Raw genomic sequence first — 26,578 nt, forward strand, 5'->3', positions numbered from 1 at the left:
ACTATCTATTAATAAGCCTTGTCCTGAACTCCCTAGCACTCATCCTCCTCTCTCGAAACAGTGGCTGTGGAGGAGCCTGGGGCAAAACGCACTATAGCGTACCAACACTACACAATAACATATAGTGGAATAACAACAATGAATCAACAACATGGATACACATACCAAAACAACGCAATCAACAACAGCATCAAAAATTGATAGGGTACAACTAGAACAAAGTCCATCACCAGCGCAAAACTATGATTTCAACCAGTACAATGCAGATAGTGAGAACAAGATAGTAGGACTGATGGGAATACCGAGAGGAGGAGAAGGAGTAGAATTGTCCTTAGGGTCAGGAAGGCAGGACCCAGAAGTATGGATGAGGCGGTTCCTCAGAGAATCATTGTTATAGCCGCACAACAAAAAGGTATTACTCCTGGAGACATTCATGGCCCCGCACTTGCCAACAGACGACTGGTTCAACAATCTATCAGAAGGAGAAAGAATGTCATGGACATTAGTAGAACGAGCATTTTATTCAGCGTTTCCTAAGTGGGACGTGAAAATCGTACACAAGGACCCATTTGACGTGTTCCAAAAATTAAAACTAACAGAGAACGAGTTGGGGAAAATAATGACAATGAAACAGGGAGCACAGAAGCAGTTGTATGTCAAATTCGCAGAAGAAGCCTTACTGTGGGGACAACAAATACAGATGCCCGACAAAGCAGGGGAAGTGTTTGTCAAGGAATGCATACCGAGCACAGTAGCGGCATACTTAGACAAAGCAGTCACCAAGTCAGCAAGTTATGTGGAATAGATAGACACATTGAGAAAAGCAGAAGTAGAGGAGCTGATGGCAAAGAAGAAGCTGCAAGCAAGAATCAACAAAATGGAATGAATGATACAAGCACTCACAATAGTGAATAACCAGAAACCATTCCAACGTCCACAACAATGGCAAGACAATTGGCACAAAGCAAGAACTTGGAGAGAGAGCTCAGTCCCAGTGCAAATACAAGACCAAGGGAAGATAGAACATCAGGGAACGAGAGTGGAAGAATTACGGACAGGACAAACCTGGGGCCCGAGCCACCCCAACTCAGATGAAGGAAGAATCAAGACTGAAGCCGACAGAGTGGCATGGAAGAAATGATGGGGAGAGAATGCCAAACCAGATGCCACAAAGCCATACCCGATCACACCTGGCACGGTGCCAGCAGGCTTGGGAGAGTGTACGGAATGTGGATGGGGGGGGGGGGGGGGGTACCAATGCTACCAAAAATCAGCGGAGCTCCCAGAGTTAGAGCAGATGTTCTGAAGAGCAGTGGAAAAGGAACCAGCAAGTATTATGATAGTCACCGACAAAGGAGAAATAGAAGTTCAGTGGGATGACCTTCAAGAACAGGAGAGCCAGGGAAAAGTGACGGGGATGGCTTGAAGACAAACAGCCAAAGCCTATCCCCAAACAAGGAGCTGTTGAGAGTAGAAAGCAAACTCTTGATGGGGAAGACAGAAGTAGAAGAACACGAATGGATGTCAGAAAGTGTAAAGATAAACCCCAACAAAAATGATAAAGGGAGTGATGACATGTACATACATACAGCTATTAATTTGCGCTTTTTCCTGTACGACACAGACAAAGTGTTACCACTATACTCAGTCAACCCTGCAAGTAAAAAGGATGTTTGCCAATTATTCAAACACAAAATTACAATCAAATCAATGAGAGGGAAAGTATGAGAACTAATGGCAATAGTAGACAACGGAGCCATGATGAACACTATTGATACAGTAGTATGGGCAACAATAAAAGGTGAAATGGGGGAATTGAAGGAGTCAGAAATGAAAGGAAAAACAGCAAACGGGGCAGTGTTGAAGTCATATGGAAGATGAATAGGAATGGTGGAGATTGATGAACAAATATCAGTGGCCGGATTTGAAATATTCGACTCGGGGGGAGCCTTCAAAATCCTACTTGGCAAACCATGGCTAGTCAAGAACGAAGTGGTTCATTACTACGCAACGGATACATTACAAATGCAAATAGGAGACAAAGTCATCATAGTTTGAAATAAAAACAGAGGAAATGAACCACAGTCACAGAAACAAAAGACAACAACAAGGAGAAAAAAGAGGAAGAGAATGGAAAGGAGGAAGATGAAGTAGAAGAAAGGGCAGGGGAGACAACAACAGCAACTCAAAACGAGGAAGGGACAACAACGGAAAAAGAAAAATGGGTAAGAGGGGATTGATTACGCCAAAACGGAATGAGAGCCATATTGAACATAGAAGAAAAGAATGAAGACAACACGAAGATACATACTTGCAATTAGCCCAGATAATTGCCAAAGGGAATGGAAACGAGAAAGAGAGACATTGGGAGAGTTACAAAGATGGGCAAAAGAGTACAAAAAGAAAAAAAGACCAACAAAAAAAGAAAAGAAAAAACAAGATTGAGCAGAAGAAAGAGAGTGAAAAGAAATGGAAGCATACTTAGTGGCAAAAAAATATGTCGAAGTATGAAACAGCCACAGATTTCGAACAGACCGAGCCGAAAAAGTGAAAAAGTTAATCACAATTGGACAAGAACTATTGAAGGAGCAAAAACAAAAAGTAAGTAATCTCATCAAAAAATACGCTGACATATTTGCACTTTCATTAGCAGAAGTACAACCAGTAACATTGTACGTGCATAAACTGAATTTGCCGCCAGATGTGAATGGACCAACAAAAATATGACAAAAAGCACTAACTGAACCACAAAAAGAATGGTTATACAATATACTGGACGAAATGGTGGAAGCTGGGATAGTAAAGCAAATGTCAGCAAACGAAGTGAAATGAGTATCAGAAATCAATATATTGCCAAAACACAAAGGAATAAGTGAAGTACATCCCAATGAACTGAAAAACAAAGCTAACAAAGTGTTAGCCAGGGCAAAACTACCACCGCAATGGCCAGAAGTTAAACAAAACGGAGAGAATAAAAAGAAGCCAGAAGAACAGATTTTGAATTGGAAGAAATGGAGACTAACATTGAATTTCATTCCATTAAATAGGATCACTCCAAAGACAGTATTTGACATTGGAGACTTAGTGTGAGGCAACGATAAACTATAACAAAAAACGAAACCTGTCTCCTTCTGCACTTGCAGGGAGTAAGGGGTTCGATGAGCTTGAGGTCGACAGACACTAGTAAATATAGCGAGTAGAGGACTTTGAGAGGTAAGCTTCAAAGGTTCTTGTTGAGGAGTAAAGCGGGTAAATTCAGTAATAGAAAACTAAGGAACCATACATGAATAGGTAAGGCTTTATATAGTGAACTGTTCGTTCCTCAGACCGAAAGGAGAATAAAACAAAAAGTGGTCTGAGGAATTAATTGGCCAATAAGAAAAAGAGAGAATAACTATTGTACGACTTTTAACTTGATTAATCAGCAGGTGAGAGTTTTGTACTAATAATAGAGGTTTGTTACGCGTGTTCAGGAACCGTATCCTCATGATAAGGTATGATCCTGAACAAGGTGTTATTAGTATGTCCAGGCTCTACTGGGGCTTGGAGCTGGTTGGCGAGATGCCTACTACCAGTCCCTACTCTGTGTGCTGGCTAGCTGGGAGCAATACCCAGTCTCTGATCTGTGATATAAAATGGTAGCAATGGTTAAGAAAGCCTGTGAGGGCTATGAGAAGTAAAACGGCGAATGACACTTCTAGCCCTAGAGCCAGAGGTGTAATGGGAAAAGCGTTCGAGAACCAAGACATAGCGAAGATAGGAAAATAATAAAATGGTCCTTACACTTAGAAGCTAAACAAAGAAAAGTAGCGGGTAAGAAGTGGATAAGTATTATTGACTTCCATGCAGGTTTCTACGCAGTACCAATTGACACTCAAGATGTCCCATATCTAGTGTTCCATGTACCAGGCAGAGGATATTATGCTTACACTAGAATGCCCCTAGGACTAACCATCAGGAAAAATGGGGGTAGCTATATAGAGCTCTATAGCACTATAAGTACTCATAAAGCTGTTATAGTGGTCAAACCTGTTACAGAACCTCTGCCATCTATAGAGCCTCATATAGCTCTATAAATGCTCTTATAGATGTTGGAAATTGTTGTGTGGCTGATTAAAAAAAATTCACACAGACAGGATTTGAACTCTCAACCTGCTAATCAGGTTTTAGTTGACTAAGCAACCTATAACCACACATCACATTTATCCACTACACCATGAGAGCTTATAAAATGTGTTATACAGGTGTTATGTATTGACCTTTTATGGACTTAGATTTTTTTTTAATCATTGTCACCACTTATATTTGGATAAATCATTATTCTTATTTTATGAATATCAAAGATAGAGACTACTATTTCACTAATACAGGCTACATAATTAATTAATACTGTATGATTTATTAGCCCTTTTAAGCACCTTGAATTATATTATAACTGTCACCTTTACAGCTATAAGAGCACTTATAGTACCTTGCCTATAATAATATACTTGACTCCAAACACTTCTGGCCTCTTTCTATTATTGAACAAGTTTATTAGATTAATCCAGAGTTTGAGGGAATTATAGATACTTCTCCCCTTGGTTAAATTTTTGCCTACTACTGTGCTATAAGAGCTATAAGAGCTATGATTGCACTGATAGTACTATAGTTTCTACGGATGCATTTATATATATAGGTGGTAGCTATATAGCGCTATATAGCAAAAGGGTTTTTCCTGATGACCGGAGCACCAAACACATTCAACGAAATAATTGTCAATGCGTTCTCAGACATGATTGGTTGGGACTTCAAGCCATGGGTAGACAATTGTGTAATAGCAGGAGACAACTTTGACGACAAGCTAAGTACACTTGAAAAATTTATGCAAAGATACAGAGACGAAAAGTTGTCATTAAACCCAGGGAAAACATTATTATTCATGACAGAAGCAAAATATGCAGAAGCGATTATATCCAAGGATGGAATACAACCAGACAGAACAAAAATTGAAACAATCCTAGACTGGCCAAAACCGAAGACAGCCCACAATGTCTTAGGGTTCTTGGGATTGATGGGTCATTTCTGACCATTGATAGCAGACTACGCATGAAAAGTGCAACCACTATCGGACTTGATCAGAAATATTAAATTGAGTCCACCGAAAGAGACAAAAGCAAGAAAAGGGTCTTACAAGAAAGCGTTATTAGAAAATAACATACAAGAAAAATGGGGAGACGAGCAAGAAGTAGCATTTGCGAAGTTAAAAATGACCAGTAAAAGGAAAAGACGGAACATCACAAAAAGTGGAACACGCAGTAGCATACACATCCAAGCGGATGTCACTCACAGAGGAAAACTACGCACCATACCTACTCGAGTTTGTAGCCCTCCACTTTGCACTAGGAAAATTCAAGAAATACATCCACGGACAACCCATCAAAATAGTCACAGACTGTCAGGCTTTAAAAGACACACTGAATAACTCAAATTTATCCACAGCACATGCGAGATGGAAGAACACACTAATGGGAAGAGATATAGTAAAAGTAACTCACAAAGACAGAGAATTGAACCAAGCGGATGGATTGAGTAGAAAATGGCAGAATACAACAGCAGAAACAGGGAACAGACAAGAATATACAGGATTGCCCAAATGGGAAGACACGTCAGGAATAGTAAATGACTTATTCCTGCTAGAAACAGACAAAATCACCAAAAAAGTAGTCAAGAGATACAATAAAGATAAGTATTTCTCCCAAATTGTTGAATGGCTAATAACACTATCAATACCAAAGGAATGGGGAAGAGGATGAAAGAAGTTAGTCAAAGCATGAGCAGCAGCGTATATAGTAGAAGGGAAACAACTATGGAAAATAGCAGGAAAAAAATGGGAAAAGGTCCTCCAGAGTCGAGTGCCTAACCGCTGACGAAGGAATTATGAAAGCCAAAGAATGCCATCAGGAAGGAGGACATTTTGGTCGAGACCTATGTGGAGCAGAATTAAGAAGGTGTTTATTTTGGCCGAACATGAGAAAGGATATTATGAAGGCAATAATGGAATGCAGCACAAAGTGCAAGGCATTTGGAGTCCGTCATATTAATGTGTTGTTGAGTCCAATAACCAAATCACAACCATTTCAACTAGTAGCGGTTGATTATTTGTCATTACCTACAGGACATAATGGATTCAAGACAGTACTACTATGTATCAACATTTTCTCAAGATTCGTATGGGCATTCATGTACAAGCATGCAGGCACCGGATAATCAACAGTAAATGGACTAATAGAACTATGCAGGGGATATGCCACACCAGAACAATTGATGACAGACGGAGGTTCACACTTTGGTTGTGCAGAAGTATCGGAATGGTTTGAAAAAGAGAAAATAGAAATTATCCACACACCAGTACGTTCACCATGGGTTAACGGATTAATTGAAGATGCAAACAAGATATTGATTGGACAACTAAAAAGACTCTGCGCTACAGGGTACAAAGAGGATGAAAAAGACTTCGAACAAATGAACACCCCATCCAAATGGCCCCTACATTTGTCCACAGCGATAGCTCAGATGAATAACCAAGTCCTACCATGGTTGGGATTTAGCCAGAGAGAATTATTAATGGGAATTACACTTACAGGGGCAGAAAAACCGAAAACAACAGAAGAAGGAATAGTGGAAACTACACCAGAAACAGCAGAAACACACATGGCCTTTGTTGACAGATTTTGAGCAGAAGGGTTCTTAAAAGCAATAGAACATGCTGGAAAACAAAAAGAGGCATTTGACAGGAAAGTGAAACCTATTCAATTCCACAAAGGACACTTAGTGCAAATGTTTATAGGGAAGGAAGACACTCATGGAGTAGCAAGAAAATTGATGGCCCAATGGTTGGGACCAATGAGGATAGTAGAGAAATGGGAAAACTCGTATCTGATAAAGAAGCTAGATCAGCGACAAGATGAGCCTGGTATAAGAGTATATGCCAGACAACTCTGGAGATTCTACCCTAATCAAGGAACAGAATTGCAGAAGGAAAACAAGAAAGGAGTAGAGGAACCCGGCGAAGCGACTAAATCAAAAGCGGACAGGACTGAGGAAGAGACGAGCTGAGTAGAAAGCGCGAGGGCGCGCTTGCCTTGAGGGGGGGTGTGCTTGGAGTAGGCCGAGAAAGAAATCAGATAACCCAGAGATGATTAGATAATCATAGTTAATAGTTCCAACTCCGTTTTCGGAGTTGGAATCATCTCTGGCTGGCACTACCATTGTGGCTACTCCAGTGCAAAGGTGAGTCTTTTGAATATTTGCTTTATTATTGACACCTGTCCATGCTACCAATCAACTTTGGTGCATGGCATTGGCACGTATCCAACAACTCTTTCATGACTCAATGTGCAGAGACTAGGAGCCTCTGATAGAGCCTAGAAAGCATGGAATGGAAGTCACAGGGGGTTAGGAGGATCCATCCCATTCTAGCCTGCTATGTAGCTGACTATCCAGAACAATGTCTTGTCACCTGTGCAAAATATGGGACCTGTCCTAAATGCAATGCCTCTGAAGATACCATGGGAGAAAGACGTCCAGGGGGATGAAGGACCCAGAAGAAGACTGCTAAGGTTATATCAACAGCCAAAGCTGATGCAACCTCTATCAGCAATTTCCAGGAGAGATGCAAAGCTCAAAATGTGTTTGGGGGTGTCCGTTATCCTTTCTGGGAGGGGTTTTCTTATTGCGACACCCACATAGCCATAACCCCTGATATACTCCATCAACTCTACCAAGGTGTTGTAAATAATCTGATTCACTGGTGCTCTAGCTTGATGACCAACAAAGAGCTGGATGATTGCATTCATAGACTCCCACCTTGCTTTGGTATACAGCATTTCAAGCATGGTTGGTCACAGCTATTCCAGATATCTGGGATGGAGAGAAAAAATATGGCGAGGATTTTACTGGGGTGCATTGTAGAAGGTCCCCTCTCAGGTTGTAACTTGTTATATGGCACTCCTGGACTTTATCTATATTGTGCAATATGCAAGCCATGACGATACCACCATTCAATACCTGGAAGATTCCTTGGATCTCTATCATGCCAATAAGCACATTTTTGTCCATCTTGGGGTACAAGGACATCTCAGCATTCCCAAGTTTCACTGCATGCTACACTATGCTGAGTGTATTAGAAATGTTGGCACCACCAACAATTACAACACAGAAATGTTCAAAAGGTTCCACATAGATTTTGTTACAATTGACGTACCAGTACCTACTTACGCTTCACTTTTTTGTACTTTTACTTTTACTTTTTCCAATTCACATGACCAGTCATGTGACCATTTACTTTACTTTTCATTTTCGACTTTTCATAGTCACATGACCAGTCATGTGACACAACACCTGACCAGTGTCTAGACTTAGCATGTGATCGGTCACATGCTAGACATTGGACTTTAAACTTTATTTACAACTATACAGTACCTCATATATTTTAGTATATATACAGGAGCAATACATGGGGAAGGACTCAGCGAGTCCTCCTGTTGTATAACTAACTTGTTGAAGCCTAAAGGGTAACCACTCCCACATCATCCTCTCTATAGCTTGTCTGAGTTGTGCGCCAGAGTAACAAACTCTTGGTTGTTACAGATTTTGCCAAGGAAGGCTGGAGGGCATTAAATTTCCATGATGAAGCTCCCCAGATGACTCAGTGGCTTGGTAGGCAGGAGAAAGTAGCTATGTTTGAAAGCTACCTGAACAACTACAAGAGAGAAGAAGAGAAGCAGGCAGAGTTGGAAGGAGGTATAGAGGCTAGTTCATCGCCTTCATCCAAACCCCTATCTATTTTCCTGGCTAAATGTCCATATTCCCCTGGCCAGACACTGAAAAGCATTCAAACAAGTCATTAATATCCATCTTTCTCATATCACCTACATATTTTCCTTAACAAATTCATGGACAGAGGGAACACAATCCCTAGAAATCAAGTAGCCTTGGCCCAGCTTCCATTTGATCAACTAAATATTTGGCACTTATTCAAATTTGTGTTGGATAGTCTGGGTAATGATATAGATAGCATCCAAAATTGAGATGGTAGGATTGAATCCTGTTGGACTATGGATTGAAAGAGGTACAAGAACTTTATTCTTTGCAACAGACAAGCTTACCTTGATTGGCAATCAATATGATTAGCTGGGATCAATCTATAAGATATAACCAAATGACAACCAAAAACAATCACACTGGCAATATACATATCTTCCAACCATGATCATATATGTATGACTCATGCACCATTAATGCATATTGCACTGAAGCCTGAACAGTAAGTAAATGTAAGAGCAATATTCACATACATATGATAGCAACCATTTTATGTTTATAACAAAGAGTGTGAAATTGACGACAAACAATGGATTAGACATGAAATAAACATCTGCACCATTATGCATAGATGCAACGGCCGATCTATGAACACTTGAGACACCTATAGGAAGGACAAGAGCACGTGCACAGTGACAAATTATGACATTTGTTTATAGTATGAGAAAACATGCATTGGCCAGGGCTTGAACCTGGGACTCCAGCTTTCATGGTCTGGTGCTTTACCAACTAAGCTACCAAGGCGTACTTGGAAAGCATACTGATTGGTTGCATGCCCAGAAGGTCCAGAATCACTGTACACGGGTGTGGATCCCATTGTGTTGTGATACACGGTCCGTCATAAATAGAGCTATGCTTGCTAAGATAAGTATTCTGCTTGAGAATCTGACGAAAGGGAGATTCAAACATGTTACTACTACTAATTATCATGATTTGAGAGCTTCAACTGGTACTTGCCTGAGAGATTGCTTCATGCACCGTTTCGATAATAATAATAATATAGTTTGCAATAGTAGTTAGGGAAACAATCACGGATGAACCAATACATGTGATATTACTTAGCGCCTGAGCAACAGATCAGTTGTTGAATTCTCGAACGGAACACTTTGAAAGGGGTTAGACCTACCATATAACAGGGACTCGATCCATGTAGAGGTCAAGGTTATCTGAGCTACGGGAAGAATAGCCATGGTAAGGGTAGTCGGGTATCCGTATTATGGAACCGGAAAACTTTGTGAGCTAGCTTGAGGAAATTGGGTAGCACCTCAGCTTTATACAGCTGTGAATTGTACTGCAAGTGAACAAATCGTTTTTCGGGCCATTTGACATATCACTTTACTGCAAATTCCTCTAATCAGTTGAGCAGGTGTTACATCATAAGGTGTAGAAAGTGCAGGGAAGATTCATTTTGAGCAACTACACATTTTATTACACCGCTGGGCATCTCTACAAGCTCTGTAAATAGATTTTTAGGTCCTACAAACTGATATAAAGGAAGAAGGTCTTACCAATATCGTTCTCACACCAGACATGCTGTATATTGCATCCAGTCTATGTGCAAAGGATACTACAGCAAAAGAAGACAAGGCCCTGGCCCTTGATAACCAACGACTAGTACTGCGAACAAGTCATGAACAGCTGTATCCACCGTCAGGAAAATGTACTTACCTACAAAAAGCAATCGACCCGCCAGTGTCAAGGCAAGTTAACAAGATGTCAGTGCCGGAAGGATTTTCTCCACTCTTGGCAAAAGCAGTTGTGCTCAAATCTTGAAAAGCCAATTGCTATTCAAGGTCACTGAGGCACGGTGAAGCGGGTGTCTTCCCGGACCTATAATTGCTGCCATCGAAGTCATATTTTCCTCCGAGTTAATTGAGGGCTAAGAAGCAGCGCAGCCTACATTACAAGCCAGCACGGGTTTCCAGTGGGGACAATGCAGACGTTATGGATCGAGTCCTTGGCTGTACCTGATGACGGACGAAAGAATACAGCAGGGAAACGGGGACACTGCTAATTCCGATGTTGAACAAGGTGCCTATGAACATTTCGTGCATCTCATGAAGGGACAGCCGGTGTGTGTGAGTGACGGGAGCCGTACGCCTGAACGGAAACTATCACTGTACAATTTTGGTACAGCATGACGCCTGGAGAAGACAACCAATGAAATAACAAAAAGATAAACGGATACAATGCAATGGGGAGGCGCTTCCCTTCGCTCTTCCTGCGTATGTCAGCCCGTGCTTCGGCCAGTTCTCGGACGACATTTTCGCTGATCCATGTCTCACACGTATGACATACCAGCAATATGAAGTGGTGTCCAGTCACTGCCATCTACTTTGGCTTTCTGGTCAACCGGGCACTGAGTTATCCCAAGAAGGCTGCCCAGTGAAGAGGGGTTCATCCTTGGACAAATAATGATCTTCTATCACCAATTTATGACCCAATAAGATCTCGTACCACGTCCGCTTCGTTGACAAACTTTAGGTCCTCTAATATCAATGTACGACCTGATCTGGTTATCCAAGGGCAGAATGGTCAATATACAGTCTTCGTGAAACATCGAGATATTAATTGTCGCATACTATTCTGAGCAGCAGACTAGAGAGCACCATCTCTGGCCTATAAAATTGAACAGGACTTATCAGTGGTTATTCATGGTAGCACGAAGTCAGCGGCCCCGTGACGCATATAATCTAAACCATAACCTTGACTTCAGTCTGGTGGCTATAGCCGTGCATTTTCCTGCCTTTCTGGATCCGACTGGCCTCATCGACGCAGGATCTTTTTGTACTGGGTGCTGAATGCATAAACAGCACAGAACATCAATATGCCTTCGCTAACGACTCAATCAGAAACATTGACACCTGAAAGCATACCTCACACATTGCTCCCTTTCCTTCAGTCTCAATCGCAAAACACCCTCACGCGGTTATATCAACGACCATCCTCATGTTTCTCAATATTTCGGTTCAAATACTCCTTTTCTTTTGCATATTATCAATGTTAGTCTCATCAATTTAAAACAGACTTACCGGGCCTTTGGAAAGGCAAATCATAATGAACCTGCTATGGCTGGAGTCTGCCATACCTATAGCTACAATGTCCGCATGGGTTATTCGTGAGGGGAAAAAGTACATAAACATCAACTCTCTTTCATAAGATATCTGCCTCTAACGGTTTCAATCGAACTTTTGACAGGTTATATGATGCTGCATTGACAACACTCGCCAATTTACATATTTTACCACAATCTAATGTCAAGCTTGCTCTCAATCCGACGTTCAAAGCTAGTTTTCGGCAAGCTATAACTGGAGGGTGAGTGTGTGATTGGGTCAAAAAATGGGATGAATGCTGGATACACGCAACATGTTGCTTGCTTTTAGAGGGAACAGTTCAAGCTTTGGCGTACCTGCCGAAAAAGATGATAAGCGTTCAACAAATACCGTCGAGACACTCGATGCATATGCGCTGGAAAGATGGGAGGTATGTGTCTGTGCGGTCCATGGCCATGTGTATTCCTTTTGACTGTACTCTATGCTGCTTGGTAGACCATTCTCCATTATATGGTGTCGTCTGGACAGGGGTCGTTACCAACAAAGCCATCACAAGGCGTTCTTTATCTTTTGCAACGCAGTGGATTGATGACTCAAAACCAGTATGTGCTCTTGAGCATCAGTGCGATGGTAATCTGCAACCAACTCCATTAGCGGTTCCGCCTTGCAGATTACATCCGCCGGCTTCCAATTCTTACTTCATACCCCTCATGACCAACTATGGGATCTATTACTCCAGTATCTTCATATGGCCGAGGTGACTTTGGACACGTCCTACAGGACAATGTTTACACGGCCTGACATGATTTCTAGGAAAGACAAATGGACCTTGTTGAAGTGCTCAGCTTCTTGTTCATGCTATCGACGATGGACTTAGGAAGGGTGCTTACTCTTCCCGTGTCGGCTTTCTATTTTCTCACACCACTCTAGGAATATTCCACTGAAGGTCTCAGTGAAACACAAAAGGCTATGTTAGAAGACTTGCGGGATTATGGTCTCGTATGGCAACGCAAGGTAGATGCCTCATGTTACAGTCATTCGCAGAAAGAGGCTCAAACAAGACATTATCAGGCTACGTCTAAACGATTCAGTCCAACGCGTCTAGCAACTACGCTAACCTCGTCGTGTCCTCCCCTTCCGACCTCCACGGGGACCAGCGGGGGACCCCAGTCGCAAGGATTCATAGTCCTGGAAACCAATTACAGGATCTATGCTTATACAGGTACTCTATATCAAATTATCACACCGCCCACACCCTGACGTTTTCACAGACAAGCCTCTCCAAACCGCCGTTCTCAATCTTTTCATCACCATGAAATACCGGTTTCCTAATCTTGTCGTCGGCATGCTTACCCGAGAGAGCGTCAAAAAAGCTCTTTCCAATGGAATTTCTGCTGAACAGGTGTGCTTTGGTTTTGTTTTTCCAAATTGTCGAGCACCATCACCTCATGCCAGGGTTGCCTCTCCATCAATCACAGATCATCAGTTACCTCACTACTCATGCCCACCCTCAAATGCGCAAAAATGTTGGTGACATATATGCTTCTATACCTTCCCTTTCTCTTTCTATACAGAAACAAGCTGACACCTTTACGCTTAGAATCCGCTACTGCCTGTCACTGTGCAGGACCAAATTAGACTCTGGGAATTAGAGCGGAATCGTCTCAAGTCAGAAGAAGGTTTGTCAATTTCCTCTTGATCAAATTGATCCCTGAATGATCCAACCGACGCGGACTTCATTTCATTTCTGCTTGGCTCTCCTTATAGGATACCTGTACAAAGACTTTGGCTCTCATGCGGACTACGAATACGTCCTCAACTACGCCAAGCAACTTGACGTCGTTCTTTGGGAAAACACCTCGCGTAGGTGTTTCTTTGGAAGCCTTGATGGACACACGAACATACGAGGCTTTATCGAGCGAAGGACGAATGGGGCAGTTTAGACAAGGGCTGACTGCTTGCAACATGCCGAAACCGTGTTTCTTTCCCTGAGTTGCATGTGCTCTTTGCTATTCCTCGTTACGCCCCCCTTGCACCTGGTGACTCCAGGAACACTCTTCATTCGATGATTTGGAACTTCATTTCTCAGTTTGATTGGTGGACTTTTGGATCAAGTGACGTCGCATGTCAAATCGCCTGCGCTATCTCCGTATATGCTTCTACGTCAAAAATTACCAGATCGAGCACCAACACCACCACACCAACAGTAGAAAAATGGGCGCATCCATAGGGACGATTTATTGGTACAATACTGTTAACAGACAGAGAATCCTAATTGATTATAAGTGTTCGCTACGTGTGTCGAAATCAACAAAAATGAAGATAAATAATACAACAATGCATGCATATAGGCTAGTGAGCGTTCAATACTCGCGTGGACCATCAGATTTACAGAATACAAAACCGCCTTCAAGACCGACGACGTCTATCGCAGTGTTTGTGTCGCGCCAACGTCCCACAAGGCTCTTGTTGTGGATATAACCTCTAAACATCCATCGACCATGACTTTCTTCACTATCGCCCCTCTATATAGAGTATATCAGAACACCGAGTCCTTCGGAATAAGAGGTATACATACCGAGATGCGGAGAAGCACTATCAGCCCGTCCCAGGGCCTGACCCTACCTACGTAGGAGTAATGACCCCAGGCGTCGCCTTGGCGCTGGCTTGTCTACACATGGCCCATCAATCAGACATTAATGAAATAGAGAAAAACGAGCCTGGATGGAAGACATACCTCGCCTGTGATCAGGATATCGCGAACACCACTCGACCGATGCTCCACTGTGTCCTCCCACTCATCATCCGAAAGCACGTAAGACTCGCAGCTCGCTGGGCTCGACGGCGCCACGCTCTCGGGTGGCACATCGGCACCGCCAGGAACCCACTCTGTTGCCATGGACTGAACCTTGTTGTGCACTTCCACTGAGTATGGGGTCGAGCGTTCAGGGCGATAAGTCTCGTATCTGACGTGTCGCTGAGTTGTCGGATCGTAGACGTTGATCCCATTCTATAACGCAATAAGGGTCAGTTTCTAAATGGACAGAGGGTATGTGTACATACGGCATCGTGAGAGATAGTGGTCAGTCGAGGGAGCCAGGCGTTGAGCACGTTATCTCCCACATCATCTATGTCGTCCCAAGAACTGACAGGCTCTTCGGGAGCGATACAATGATGCTCCTCAAACCAACAGGAGAACCGTTCGTGTATGATTGGGACCGAATTAATTTGCGCCCGGGGATTATTTAGAACAGTAAAATGATTTTCGACACCAGGAACCTAAGCGGAAGATGTCAATGGACGGTAATTGAGAGCTGAGTGGGGCGTGACAAACCAATATACGGCCGTCCCACTGGCCACTCGCCAGACCTAATGAGTATACTTGTCCACTGAGTGGTGTATATTCCAAGAATGGATCGTAGCACGAGACAAGACGATACCAGTCTATATCACGCTGTTTGCTGCGCAAAGGAGCATCTTCGTCCTCGTCCTCGATATCAGGCACTGGCAAGGGGGATCTCTCGAAGAGTTGCGTTCGAGTACCATAGTGAAACTCGTGGACATCCTCGATCGTCAGGCCTTCTAAACCTGCGGAGTTTGCAATGTTTCGATTGAGTGGGAGCGTGGCTGTGCTTGGATGTAAGGGACTCGTATCTTGCTTAAATTCGATGAGGATAGTGTAGTTGAGAATTACAGCCGGGGTAAGTAAAGGGACGGAAAGAGTGAGGGGACGTCCATAATAGTTAATTTTGGTGGCTTTTGGGGAAGGGCCAGAGGAGTGAGGAGCGATGTTGGTATGATCACACAGCGGCAAATTGAAGTGAGAATCAGGGGCATGAAGCGACGGATTCTATGTATAGAAGTTCAATAGCTATACACCACGCACGAGAGAATATGTACCTGGTGGCCGAGAACTAAAAACGGCTTTATTAGATGGAGCAGACCGTCTCTTACGAGGGGTTGCTCGCGAGTGAGATCCTCTAGAACCAAATTGATTGATAATGGTTCCAAGAACGTACCCTATCGAAGCTTACCTCGAGTGGTGGACATCCACAACAGCCAGGTGGCCAAAGAAGTACCCTCTGTCTCTGTGAACCACCCACAGCTGGCGTTTTGAGAGTACATCCTAAAGGCGATGACCCGGCAGACCCAGGTACGGAGGTGCGCCCAGTGGAACAGATGACATTCGTTGCGACCATCGCTTTCGAGAAGCATGAGGTAAGCCATCCAGAGGTCATTTCGATGGTGCCGGAGAGTGACCTCTCCACGCTTGATGCGCTTCAAGGTGGAGCAACGTCTGAGGAGCTCCTGTGCGAGGGCGGGTGTGGTGGACCACCTATCTGAGAGACGACGCTTGATGGCACTGGTGTCGAACTTGAAACGGAATATATCTGCATAGAGGTGGGTGTTGTTGGGATAAGATAGGTGGTTGTAGATAAAGCGAGAGGTGCAGAGGAGAGAGACGAGGTCGGTGGGGGGACCAAGGAGGGAGTCCGTAGCGACGAAGTAGGCGACACGCTCGAGGGCGGGGCGAGTGAGGGACTCGAAGGGGGAGAGGAGGAGAAGATCCATTGGGAGAGTGGGAGGGAGGAGAGGAGAGAGAGAAGAGATGGATTATATATGAGATTTTTGGATGCGGCGAAGGAGAGTCGGGTTCGGATAAGTTCTCGAGATTATAATGTGTGATCGCCGCTCCCTTCTTATCCTTCCCGCCGTCACTGGGTGAGAGTCCGCGCAAGTCACCGAGCTATTACCACATCCCCTCCATCGAGTACATAACAACGCGACCCTTGGCCACACAATACACACTTTCGCCATGTAATAGCACCACCGGCCACCCAGACGTCCTGCACATCGACACAGAACACCCAGTTCCAACTCCGGTAGTCCCAAAGAGAGACGCCGGAAATTGCCGAGTGGGACTTGGGCAAGCGCACATAAGCCCGTGCGGCAGTGTCAATCCACAGACAATGGGTTTCATCTGCGTTCTGTCCGACGGTACCGCACACAAATCTCGTTCGCTCCATTTGCTCAGCCCACAGCTAACGTAAATACCAGCCAGATAATTCACCGTGTTCGTCATTTTCCAGCAGCTTCGAATGATACTGAGACTCTCTTCACTTCTTCTTCTGCGCTCATGCCCTTCCCTGCTCTGTTGTCGTCACTGGAACTTGCCGGCACACTGGCGCTAATTGCGCTCCAGCAGCCATGACTAGACCAGCCACGAGGGAGGGCAGGACACGAATCAGACATTTTTACCCTCATTTCCGCGCCGCGCGTTTACCCACCACGGCTACCAGCAGATCGCAGACAACTACTCCAATCGTCCCACTTCTTCTCGCTTCCATCCATCCTAGGTACTAGCAGACCAGAACAGCTCCAATACATTGCTTTGGGAGCTTCCATTGCAAATTCAAGACGCCGCTTTTGCTGTGTCAATTCACGGGCAGTACAAGACGTAAAACCGCAACAGATCTCATCATCATCCTATTGGCCAGACCCTCTCTCCAATGCAGCATAGTCGACATCCACACTCCGGCATGTCCAGTATAAGAAGTTCGAAGACAGTATATAATATCCCAGAATAGTATAAAAACCGTCCTTCCCAGCGAATATCGCGGGTGCGCATAAACATCAAATGTCTTGGGTATCGGGAAAAGGTGTGTAAAACATCCTGATCTGAAGGTGTGATCTTGATGAAATACCACATAGCGCCCCTGGTTTACATGGGCCATCAACTTCTTTCGAATCCTTGACGTCAGGTTGGATAAATATGGTTTCTCTATATATCCGGTCAAAATACTCACCTTCATTTCCAGTGTTATCCGCCTATGGTACCGGGCCAGCCAAGCTTACCTCCCGCGTCCGTTTGATCTCTTTTCCAATTTTACCAAAGTACCGCTCGGTTTCAAAGCTCCAATGAAGCGATCCCACTATCCAATCTTGTAAACCCAACACGTAACTTTCCACCTGTTCGTCGATTTCAGTTCCCCACGAAGGCAACGAGGCTCTGCTCGAGTCGAATCGATCGATGGCATATTCACAGAGCTTTCCAACGGAATCTATTGCGGTTTGCAGGTCACATTCTTGCGTGTGCATGATGACTGCGATCATATTATGTGTGTCCCCTCGTGCCTGTTCAACATTGTACGAGAATATATCCTGACAGGGGAGCGTCAACTTAGATCCCAAATAAAAGTTCACAGGTCTATACTTACATTTGACCAGGTAACTAAATCATTAGTGGCTTCATTGAGGTCTTGAATCATGGGATGATCGGCGACCTCGTCGGGAAGGTCGATGCCCGCTGCATATTCCATGAGAACGAACACAGGCTTGCATCCACTGGTATCACGCCGCAGCGAGATGTATGATTCGAGGTCAGGAATATCCCCACGACTCCTATCCAGCGATTGCTGGGCCACCGCCTGGAAGAACATATCGAATGCATTTAAGAATCGTCGTTGACAACGGGGTCCCGCTTTTCGGATCAGACGTTCCCAGAAACTAATCGGAAAATCGGCGCCGAATGAGATAGAAAGAAGCACAGACACGAGCAGAGATCTCACCTTTTAGCCATCTTACCTGCGACGGAGTCAGTTGCGTAGGATTCTGGATGATATAACACATTCATCACACAATCCCTTAACCCGCGCGTGCCTTCGGTATCGAATTCATCACTCCAGTCATCAAGATTGAAAAGATAGTTCATAAAGTCAGATACAACACGCAGCTCTTCCGCGCCGCAATCTGGATAGCACATCGCAGTGAGCAGCCCAGCCTTGAGGCCGAGGAATTTTCGTTGACGCCTTTCGCTAAACTTGGCCCCTCCTATCATCCACTGCTCAGACGCTGTTGCCACAGATTCGCAGTGTGTATTCAGTCGTAGGGGGAAGTGACAATGTGAGACGAGATCGGGAATGATGATCTTTTTGATGGGAGAGGTGGTCGACATGCTTGTTTCGAAGATGGTATATCGTGTACGCGAGAGGAGGACACTCGATAAGCACGGAACACAGGTGAGATGGTGCGAGATTGGCTCTTAGGAGGAGGATCATGCTGACAATCATTCACTTTTTGTATCCAAACGCCCGCCTCGTGCAGTTGGCGGAAATGACTTTTGGTGAACTGTCAGTTATTTGCCTTGGGGTGCGAACAGAGATACTACCGCCCTGACACTGGCACTTCCGGATCTCCACGGGCAACGCAGCTACATGGGAATGAAAAGATGCCACATGCTCTCGAGGGGAACAGACAGAAATACGGGGCGCATCTCTAGGGTCGCTGTCTATTGTTATACGAAAACGTGCATAGTTTACTGCAGGGTTTCTTGTTTTAGGGGGGGCGCAGTCCAAGCCTTGCACCCAGATATGATGATATGCGGGCCGTTTGAGGGAGTTATCAGCAAATTACGCATGACAGGCATGACAGACACGCCTCGGATTGCTTTCTACTCGTATTGTACAGTCCTTTTTCACGGGCATTAATAGCCTGAGGCCTTGACGTCGACCATGTGTTTGGCCGTTGGCTATCGGATATTAGCTTTGTCGCTCAGGCGGTGCAGCTGCGAGGACCATGAATATCATAATGCATGGGAAAGGGTTTTCCACGAACACAGGGGGAGGTGCTTGCCAGCCTTGCTGCAGGCGTGTTGAGCGCTGAGCGCTTAAGGCGTTTTGCCAAAAGGATCAAGAGAGTTTAGTGCAAATACGTATGCTGTGAGGAGTGCCTGGACATAGGTACAGCCTCTCATATATGATGGCATCTCACTTATCCATTGATCGGAGACCTTGGCCTTCTGGAACAAGTAAATGCGTTCCAACAGCACGGTTCAACTCAAACATTCTAATTGTCGAAAGGCTTTCCAGTACTTCCTCCGTTTCTTTTCATTTTGTACATTGTTTGTGTGTCCCATCATCGCTCCATGCGAAGCGATTTCATACAATGCATAAAGGTATACCGTACCAGCTACTTGGCGGCGACTTTTTTTTTTTTTTTTTTGATCCTAGTTAGACTCTTATCAAAATTTATTTTCGCATCAGCTCACCGAGGATGACGCCCGGGATATTTCAGGTTAGGCAAGAGCCCTATGACCTCCAAGTGATTGCTCCGCTCCTGCCCCAGAACTCGGCGCCATGACTCGGGATCTGTGTCTCGAGTAAGTACTTAGCTCCTTCATATGCATATGTAATCAAAATGAAATCAAACACGTACTCGAACAGTGCATCTTTCCGTACCTTTTATTATTGTATTTTCTACGCTTACGGTGTGTCGGCCAGACCGGAACGTGAATCCGAATCGTCAAACCATAAGAGTCAAACATATATCCTCCCGAAACAGGAACAGACTGGGAGCAGATATATATTGCAGTTTCCATTGGTGGTTAGCATCTCCCCAAGTCATAACGTGCTCCACATTCTCAACTCAAGTGGTATTGTGAGTCCGCGGATCAAGTGTATTCGAATTAGCCCCGTCTGTGGCAGCATCTTAAGATTAGTGCTGATACCATGACAGTAATACGGAACTTGAAGTATTTTTACATTACTCAGAAATGTGTGCGTTGATACAGGGAAAAATTAGGGTTGTTCGTACGAACTTAGGCTGCGGTGGGATGGATATTACATTCTGGATCCTCGTGACAATGCGAATAGGACATAGTTTATTTATCGCGAGTCTAATCTTCAATTGTTACAAGGTGATTTACTCGTGCCATCATGTGAGAGACGGATCAAGGACAATGAGTAGGATCCCAGTCAGTCACTAGTTCTATATAGAAAAAACGTCCATATTCATATATATATGAAATGAAGATGGTGCTAACCTTCATCGAGAGAGTCCAGATGAGAGATTTCTTCGTCCTCAAGCGAAAAGTCAAATATTTTGGTGTTGGAAACGATTCGCTCCTTAGACGACGATTTCGGGAGCGGCACATACCCCTGTTTAGGGAGATAAGCGGGTATCCAACGCATACATGCAGCTATCTTGAGAACTGCGTACCTTCTGGAGAGCATAGCGGAGAAGAATTTGGGCCGGTTCCTTGTTGTATTTCTGTGCCAGGTTTGCGATAGAGGGGTGCTTAAATTTCATCCCACGAACCAGGGGAGCCCAGGCCTGTGTGCACTCTTCGCATTAAAAATGGGAACTCACCGACCATGTCAATGTTACGTGCCTCTAGAAAAATCTCATGCGCCTTGCAAAAGGCAACTACATCACTTCGGGTCATGAATGGATGCAGGTCAATCTGTCGCATAATAGACAGGTGCGTTAGCGGAACAAAATGGAGTCCGAGCATCGGCACAAACTTGAGTGATGACGGGCAAAGGCCCGCCAGCGTCAACTATCTCTTGCATGTGTCCTACACCAAACGTGCTAATGCCAATACTCTTTAATTTCCCCTCTTTCTGCGCGTCGCAGATAGCTTGCCAACTTTCCTTACGGGCCTGAGGGCCACCCAAAGGGCCGTGAATGAGGTACAGATCTATGTAACCCAAGCCACATTCATCCAGGGACTTTTGGATGGACTTGGTGACGCGGCTATAACCATTATTGAGTTTTAACTTGGTTGTGAAGAAGATATCTGAGCGAGGAGTCCCCGTCTCTTTGCAGAAGTCCAGAATAGCCTGTCCACACTCGCGCTCGTTTTCGTACCACGCAGCAGAGTCCTATCGGAGTTAATGTGTATTTCAATACGCTATATGGTATGAATGGAGCAATAGATCGTGCTTGGACTACTTACGATGTGCCGATATCCGACCTGTTAGCCAATAACGATAGGGTGATCAAAAAGGCATTGTTAAAGAGTTATTGCCTCCGACGAGGACGCACCTCTAATGCCCACCTGACAGCCCGATATGCTTCTTCACCATCCATCTCATAAGTTCCTTGAAACGGCGCTCTGTTAGTGCTGTAGTGAACTTACACCATATCAATCAACTCACCGAAACCTAGTACAGGTATTTCATTGCCATCACGGAGCTGGTGATACCATTAATCAGATGAATTACGTCAGGACGCCTTCAATGACGGGACCAACCTTGAACTTGGACTGCAAGGAGAGCGCCGACATGCTTGCACTGCGGATGTTACTTGATAGTTGTCGATGAACTTGATGAAGGCGTCGTGGGAAGCTGGTAGTAGTTATCTGATGGTGTCCACTTGCTAATATTTTCCACATAATCGATGGTATCTAAATTTCCGATGTAGTGCAATTGCCATCAATGTCAGAACTAGTGCTGGTCATCATTTGCATACAGCAGCTTACCGCCATCATGGAATTGCGCAATGGTAACGCATGGAAGCGCGCGTAGGATGCCGAGGCGGAAGGCCACAGACCTCTCGCAAACCTTCGAGTCCCTGTATATTTTGGAACTGGTTAAATGATCCACTCATAAATCGTTTGCCAGAGAAAAGTTATCAAGTTCCACGTGCCAATACGAAGTGCAAACCACTATACACGTTGAAGTCTGCAAGCGCACTCCCAGGGTAATAACATGATCGCCGACAGTGGTCAGCATACGCGCCATTGAGTAGTTGATATCGAGAGCATAAAACTGAATCAATTCTGACTTGCATGACTCAAGACACGAGCGAAAGAGGACAACAAAATATGATTGATTGAACAAACTACATGTACAATACATCACTGCAACTAGCCAACAAAATGTATGAGCAAACTAACCTGCAGAGAAATACGTTAGCAACAGTTTGTGGCAAATGTGTATCAGGCTGCTTTTAAAGATCAGACATCCAAAGGAAGGTCATTCACGACCCTCATCGCGCCGACCCCCGCTTTCCATTTAGCGCACTCAAAGAGCGGCCCACGCTCGACTGTGCTTTTGGGTTCACACAGTACGAGGGGGAGTGTAAATGTTCCGCATTGGGGGAGTACTCCAAAGGAGGGCACTAGAGTGGAAACTGCGAATATACGGAAATTTTCATCGTAGAGAACGGCAGCCAAGGCAACCGACAGGAAGGAAACGACGCTCACCATTCATTCACAAGAAAACTGATCATGAAGAATAAGAGGATCTGAAAAAACGAAGGGACACAATCAGTTAAAGCTCAATCGACGCTTCGACAGAAAGTATCAGACAAAATGGCACTGGCAAGTACACTGTGCGCTCCGTAGAACGCGTGTTCGTTGCGAACGAACAGCTCTATTTCTCGGCATGGTCGTGTAGGACGGGGAAGAGAATAAAGTCATCCTTTAGATGAAAAGTGAAATAGACACTCACCAAAACATAAGATGGGAAAGAAACAACATGCTAAATAAGATGCGATATTTCAAAATTTATAGTCGGGCAAAGTTTGGTAAAAGTTTGGCAGGTGGTCTGTGCGCAGCGCTTATGTAATACCCTATAATGCTACCACTGGAACCTTTGTACAACCCAGACACAACCACAACCAACGCCTAAATCAAAATTTACCTCTCTAGGTACCCATCATGCCTGCGGTGGGTGTCGATCAACCAACGCCCGTAGTTCCAGAACGACGACGAAGACAATCTCCAGAGATTATCGATGTGGATTTACTCGATGATGATGATATTCTCCAGGTGACAGGACATTCACCACAAAGAAGACGGCTTACGGATGGTGCGAGTTCGGTGTCTGCTGGGCGAGACTCCATACTTGTGCTCGACAGCGATGAGGAAAGAGACATCCAATTTATCGGGAGTAATTTCTCTCCACCGCGAATGCGGTCAAGTGAGTGGATCTATTTAATCATTGCAACTAAGACTCTGGCTAACAAACTAGTTTACTCATAAAGACAATCGTTCCCGCATCTTTTCTCCACCACCACACATACAGCCAGATGTCATTCCACCTGTCCCTCCTGTGCCACCGCAATTCGTACCTATGCGGCGGAGACCGCCTCCTTTTCCCAGGAATCCCACAGACACATCCGGTGTCGTTTTGCCCAATGAACACCCGTTTCCATTTGAGGCAAGCTTTAGACCAGCTGCTCGGCGAAGAGAGAACCCGTCTGCACCAATTCCTCCCCCTGCCGCCGCACGTCCTTCACACCATGTTCCACCAATGGGGTTTGGCGGTGCCTTACTAGCAATGACAAGACATGCCCTTGGTAATGGTAGTCGGTCTAACGATGACGATGGGATGGCTAGGAGACGACGCTTTCTCTACCCCCCCACAGCAGTGGGCATGTTCAGACGTTGGGGTGGATTTGATTATAACCCCGATGCAGTAGCTGATTTTGAGGACGAGGCTTTTGCGTTCCTCGCTGACGACGATCCCGATCGTCCATTCTATCATTACACTGGCGGATCATTAGCGGCCAAACCGGTAGAACCTGACTACAAACCTGAGTTCACCCACCCAGATAAGCCTCCACCTGGATTTACTTTTGATTTTGCCCCACAATCGTCTGCGCCTTCCACGCCCCCATCGAATTCCCGCTCAGTCATCGTAGTAGATGACTCTCCGGGTCCAAGCAGTGCTAGTAGCAGCCTATCTGAGGAAGCAGGTGTCACTCTCGCTTGTGCTCATTGTCGTGATCCTCTTATATTGGGTGGTGCTGATGTTGCAGAGGGAAGGAGTGGAAGAAAACTATGGGGATTACGGTGCGGCCACTTGCTTGATGGCAAGTGTGTAGATGGCATCATGAAACCAGCCATCCCGGATCCACCTCCTGAATTTGACTTGAAACCCGACGTCAAAGGCAAGGGTAAGGCTAATGCAGAGGCATCGTACTGGGGTCCATTATTTTCAAATCCCGTCACTCCTTCGAAAGGCAAAGGCAAAGCGGTTGAAAATGAGAATCAGGATCGTGATGTGGCTACAGATACGCATATATCCCCTTCACACCCCCAACCTCCAGATGGATCTATACGGTCTCGTCTCCGTCCTCGTCATCCACACTCTCCCAATGCAATGCACTCTACGGTTTCTTATGACTTCCCAGCTTCCCCGTCACCGAACCGTATATCGGGTCGGTCTGGACCCAGGCGAAGAGGTCCAGCTAATGCCAGTCCTAGCGGGTTCGGTTCACTCCGATATCGTGGGAAGGGTAAAGGGAAGGGCAAGGCCAAGGGGCCTACCATTGAGGCTGAACATGAATGGAGATGCCCTGTTAGTGGCTGCGAACAAATCCATGTTAGCCTTCTCATCGACGGAAAATGGACCGCGGACAAAACAAGGGGTGCCATCGCTGTTTTCGTATAATCTCATCGATGACATTATCACTGTCTTGTCTCGTGGGTTTTTTTATGTGTCGTGTTCGAATAGAATCTAATTTTTTTTTCGCAAGGCCGCTTGCTTGCGATCTACGCAACGGAACCTGGAGTAACATCGCAAAATTTAATATTACTTTGTTTTCTCGACATCTTGTTCACGGCATTTGCCTGCTAAACCATCATCGCAGCTGATGTTTAATGTATCACATTTTTCTCACCTTCAATGGTCCGGCTTTGTCGCTCTCCTGATAAACTTGAGCTCTGCACGCGCAATTGATCACGGTACGTGTTTGACTCCCACTCGTTGTGCATAACACCCCTTCAGCCTTGGCTTGATGGCTCTTTCATCGAATCGAAAATGTCTGGATTGCTGTTACACTATCTTTGGTTGGTAGTCACGCTCTCGATGCTCGGACCGTATGAACAAACAAACAAAAAATACAATGTTCTGAAGTCGCAGAGTATGGCTTCTCATCTATTTATCCTTGCACTGGCTGTCAAAGTGTTCAAAGCCCTGTAACTGCTCTATGGGTGTTCTGTTTTCCACGTTGATTCTCGAAGATCACCAATAACGCACCGTCACGAGTTGGGCACGAGTCACGAACGTGACGCGATTTGGCCTCATGGCATTCCGAGTCAAGAAAGTCTGGCCAGCCTCCTACAACGTGGTCCTTGTCTTTCGATTTTTTTTGTTCGCTGAACCCAAACAGGACGGGATATGCATTCGTCGAGGCGCAGAACATCATTGTGCGCTCAAAATGCGATCTGGCACGAGCAGGATGCATGTTCACCCACTATAATCGGCGCTTTCGATCAAGACTATTACACCGATACTTATATGTCTGTACTCGCTTGTTTTTCTCAGTCGTGTTTATGATCTAGCCGGGCTGCGATATCTGTGTTCTGCAAACTGCTCTGTTCCTCGTGGCCAGGTTTCTCCTTCACCTTCAACACTATCAAGGCGCAAGCTTTCCATGATATCGACGACACGATCTCTGAGCCTCATTTACAGCAAATAGACCCATCGATGGACTCACGACGCTATTCAAGGCGAGAATGGAAGAGATATAAAGCGGTACGTATCATTCTAGATGTTTACTCAACTTTCATCGATGGCAACTCCCCACAGTATCTTCCTCCATCAGATTCACTTCCCGTACTACACCTGCTTCCCAACCGCCCACTGTTCACATGTGCCCGATGCGGATTCTCCAATACGCTCATTCCTCTCTGTTTATGGTGCGCGTGGACATCCGAGGAGGCGACGAGAACTTTCGAAAGTAGTATGCCGAGGTATCGTCGGCTGAGTGCTCCTGCGAAAGTAACCTACACTTGCGTTCGAAGACCGAGAGAATCCAGAAGTATGTCCGTTGCCTCGGTGACTTCGAGTAGAGGACCTGTGACCCCACTGGGAGACGTGTTTTCCACGGGGCACACAAAGGTAGAAGCGCCAGGTATTACGGCAGCC

General features: G+C 45.1%; 12 protein-coding genes across 12 annotated transcripts; 8 read left to right on the top strand and 4 right to left on the bottom strand.

Moving 5' to 3' along the window:
• Positions 1 to 433: 433 nt before the first annotated feature.
• SERLADRAFT_438365 (uncharacterized protein) lies at positions 434 to 805 on the top strand (the record flags this gene model as incomplete). The annotated part of the gene is made up of 1 exon (XM_007318710.1): positions 434 to 805. The coding sequence occupies one exon, from the start codon at positions 434 to 436 to the stop codon at positions 803 to 805; it is 372 nt and encodes a 123-aa protein (XP_007318772.1).
• Positions 806 to 1,973: 1,168 nt separating this feature from the next.
• On the top strand, positions 1,974 to 2,668 carry SERLADRAFT_408611 (uncharacterized protein; the record flags this gene model as incomplete). Its single annotated transcript, XM_007318711.1, has 5 exons — positions 1,974 to 2,043; positions 2,092 to 2,225; positions 2,327 to 2,393; positions 2,534 to 2,601; positions 2,651 to 2,668. The coding sequence occupies 5 exons, from the start codon at positions 1,974 to 1,976 to the stop codon at positions 2,666 to 2,668; spliced, it is 357 nt and encodes a 118-aa protein (XP_007318773.1).
• A 3,638-nt stretch (positions 2,669 to 6,306) lies between these two features.
• Positions 6,307 to 6,717, top strand: SERLADRAFT_438366 (uncharacterized protein; the record flags this gene model as incomplete). The annotated part of the gene is made up of 1 exon (XM_007318712.1): positions 6,307 to 6,717. The coding sequence occupies one exon, from the start codon at positions 6,307 to 6,309 to the stop codon at positions 6,715 to 6,717; it is 411 nt and encodes a 136-aa protein (XP_007318774.1).
• Positions 6,718 to 10,395: 3,678 nt separating this feature from the next.
• SERLADRAFT_390514 (uncharacterized protein) lies at positions 10,396 to 10,620 on the top strand (the record flags this gene model as incomplete). The annotated part of the gene is made up of 1 exon (XM_007318713.1): positions 10,396 to 10,620. A coding segment is annotated over one exon (225 nt), but the record flags the coding sequence as incomplete, so codon positions are not given.
• Positions 10,621 to 10,734: 114 nt separating this feature from the next.
• On the top strand, positions 10,735 to 11,515 carry SERLADRAFT_468534 (uncharacterized protein; the record flags this gene model as incomplete). The annotated part of the gene is made up of 2 exons (XM_007318714.1): positions 10,735 to 10,943; positions 11,068 to 11,515. 2 exons carry the CDS (start codon positions 10,836 to 10,838, stop codon positions 11,278 to 11,280), a joined length of 321 nt encoding a protein of 106 aa, XP_007318776.1.
• Positions 11,516 to 11,601: 86 nt separating this feature from the next.
• SERLADRAFT_361686 (uncharacterized protein) lies at positions 11,602 to 14,404 on the top strand (the record flags this gene model as incomplete). The annotated part of the gene is made up of 13 exons (XM_007318715.1): positions 11,602 to 11,832; positions 11,892 to 11,996; positions 12,064 to 12,180; positions 12,249 to 12,348; positions 12,414 to 12,520; positions 12,573 to 12,675; positions 12,732 to 12,800; positions 12,849 to 12,932; positions 12,990 to 13,140; positions 13,190 to 13,320; positions 13,397 to 13,444; positions 13,519 to 13,597; positions 13,686 to 14,404. The coding sequence occupies 13 exons, from the start codon at positions 11,693 to 11,695 to the stop codon at positions 13,859 to 13,861; spliced, it is 1,410 nt and encodes a 469-aa protein (XP_007318777.1).
• Positions 14,405 to 14,984: 580 nt separating this feature from the next.
• SERLADRAFT_468542 (uncharacterized protein) lies at positions 14,985 to 16,516 on the bottom strand (the record flags this gene model as incomplete). Its single annotated transcript, XM_007318716.1, has 4 exons — positions 14,985 to 15,197; positions 15,253 to 15,768; positions 15,819 to 15,898; positions 15,953 to 16,516. Coding segments are annotated over 4 exons (1,347 nt in total), but the record flags the coding sequence as incomplete, so codon positions are not given.
• Positions 16,517 to 17,747: 1,231 nt separating this feature from the next.
• cyc3 (putative terpene cyclase) lies at positions 17,748 to 18,873 on the bottom strand (the record flags this gene model as incomplete). The annotated part of the gene is made up of 3 exons (XM_007318717.1): positions 17,748 to 18,080; positions 18,137 to 18,425; positions 18,488 to 18,873. 3 exons carry the CDS (start codon positions 18,871 to 18,873, stop codon positions 17,748 to 17,750), a joined length of 1,008 nt encoding a protein of 335 aa, XP_007318779.1.
• On the top strand, positions 18,853 to 19,309 carry SERLADRAFT_390533 (uncharacterized protein; the record flags this gene model as incomplete). Its single annotated transcript, XM_007318718.1, has 2 exons — positions 18,853 to 18,937; positions 19,023 to 19,309. Coding segments are annotated over 2 exons (157 nt in total), but the record flags the coding sequence as incomplete, so codon positions are not given.
• Positions 19,310 to 20,556: 1,247 nt separating this feature from the next.
• SERLADRAFT_468550 (uncharacterized protein) lies at positions 20,557 to 22,209 on the bottom strand (the record flags this gene model as incomplete). The annotated part of the gene is made up of 10 exons (XM_007318719.1): positions 20,557 to 20,684; positions 20,740 to 20,854; positions 20,916 to 21,029; positions 21,088 to 21,159; positions 21,221 to 21,580; positions 21,655 to 21,672; positions 21,744 to 21,799; positions 21,857 to 21,893; positions 21,952 to 22,104; positions 22,180 to 22,209. 10 exons carry the CDS (start codon positions 22,186 to 22,188, stop codon positions 20,647 to 20,649), a joined length of 972 nt encoding a protein of 323 aa, XP_007318781.1.
• Positions 22,210 to 22,609: 400 nt separating this feature from the next.
• Positions 22,610 to 23,095, bottom strand: SERLADRAFT_468553 (uncharacterized protein; the record flags this gene model as incomplete). Its single annotated transcript, XM_007318720.1, has 1 exon — positions 22,610 to 23,095. One exon carries the CDS (start codon positions 22,906 to 22,908, stop codon positions 22,657 to 22,659), a length of 252 nt encoding a protein of 83 aa, XP_007318782.1.
• A 204-nt stretch (positions 23,096 to 23,299) lies between these two features.
• On the top strand, positions 23,300 to 25,334 carry SERLADRAFT_468557 (uncharacterized protein; the record flags this gene model as incomplete). Its single annotated transcript, XM_007318721.1, has 3 exons — positions 23,300 to 23,623; positions 23,688 to 25,131; positions 25,185 to 25,334. 2 exons carry the CDS (start codon positions 23,362 to 23,364, stop codon positions 25,097 to 25,099), a joined length of 1,674 nt encoding a protein of 557 aa, XP_007318783.1.
• Between the last annotated feature and the right edge of the window lie 1,244 nt (positions 25,335 to 26,578).

The sequence above is a fragment of the Serpula lacrymans genome (genome assembly GCF_000218685.1).
Source record: "Serpula lacrymans var. lacrymans S7.9 unplaced genomic scaffold SERLAscaffold_7, whole genome shotgun sequence".
NCBI lineage: Eukaryota > Fungi > Basidiomycota > Agaricomycetes > Boletales > Serpulaceae > Serpula > Serpula lacrymans.